We start from the raw sequence: 1,141 nt of genomic DNA, 5'->3' as shown, positions 1-1,141 counted from the left end.
TCAATGCATATGCACGATCTTATAGATCATTTTTTCCTTGCAGGCTCCCAGCATCTGCATCATGCCCCCCCCCCAATATGGACACTCATAGAGAATCTGTGAGATACATAGGAAAGTGGGGGTAACCTTTGATTGAGAAAATAAATCTTTTCTTCAGCTTGTCTGTTCTCACCTCAACACCCATTTCTTCCTTCATACCTGCCTCCCTCCCTTAAACAGGTCTCTGGTGATTCCAACCTCCCTAGAAAAAGAAAGCCCCTCACCTTGACAGGCTTGACCACCTCTTGTTTCAAGGCCTTCAAGACCACTTTGGAAGTAAAGCACTGTTGCTTGTTCACCTTGGCCATTGGGCTCTGCCAGGAGTCAAGAAAGAGGAAGAAAGGGTGAGATGGGCCCAGAGGGAAAGTGATGAGATACAAGGTCAGAAATTCACAATTCTTGAAAAGACACCTAAATATCACCTTGGGGAGTAAGAGTTGAAGTTTCTCCTCTTGCTTGCCCCTGGAAGAGACAGGATGACAAATAGGACCTAGGCTTGCTAACACCAACCTCCCCTCCTTTCACAGATATCACTAATGGATCATGGAATTTTTCCCTGCTGATCCCAGACAGGACCTCTAAATCATTCTCTTTATAGTGCTCCTGGCAGCTCCTATCTGCAGTTTTAGTACCCATTCCTTCCCTCTTCCATTTGTCTGCCAGACAGCATGGACTGGACAAAGGCCTCACGTACCTCACCCCAGTGGTTTTAGTGGGAAAAACTGCCTTCCCACCCGTCAGACATGGATCTTGGAGCTGGAGTCTGCTGATGTGCTCCATCTTTTGGGTCATCACATCCTGGGCGATGTCATCCTTCCAGAACAGACCTGAAGGATGAAAAGATGGTGTCAGTTGACACCCGGGACACTCTGACTGACCCACTCCTGGACAAGAGTGATCTTTCTTTCAAGTACATACCGGATCATATTTTGTGGAGAGAATTAAATGAGATGATGTATAAAAGTTGCTTAGCAAAGTGCCTGGAATGTAATATTCAATTAGAATTATGCTTACAGTCTCTTTGATAATTTATTTTATGCTATTGTGAGGATTAAATGAGGGATGTAAAGACTGCTTAGAAAACTCTAAGGCAGTGATTCTC

General features: G+C 44.8%; 1 protein-coding gene across 1 annotated transcript; it reads right to left on the bottom strand.

Annotated features, from left to right (window-relative positions):
* Positions 1 to 263: 263 nt before the first annotated feature.
* LOC103584592 (regulated endocrine-specific protein 18-like) lies at positions 264 to 866 on the bottom strand (the record flags this gene model as incomplete). Its single annotated transcript, XM_008565533.1, has 3 exons — positions 264 to 353; positions 462 to 501; positions 734 to 866. Coding segments are annotated over 3 exons (263 nt in total), but the record flags the coding sequence as incomplete, so codon positions are not given.
* Between the last annotated feature and the right edge of the window lie 275 nt (positions 867 to 1,141).

This window comes from Galeopterus variegatus, unplaced genomic scaffold (assembly GCF_000696425.1).
Source record: "Galeopterus variegatus unplaced genomic scaffold, G_variegatus-3.0.2 Scaffold67785, whole genome shotgun sequence".
Classification (NCBI taxonomy): Eukaryota; Metazoa; Chordata; class Mammalia; order Dermoptera; family Cynocephalidae; genus Galeopterus; species Galeopterus variegatus.
Note: the sequence above shows the minus strand (reverse complement) of the source record. Positions and strands in the feature narration are given on the sequence as shown.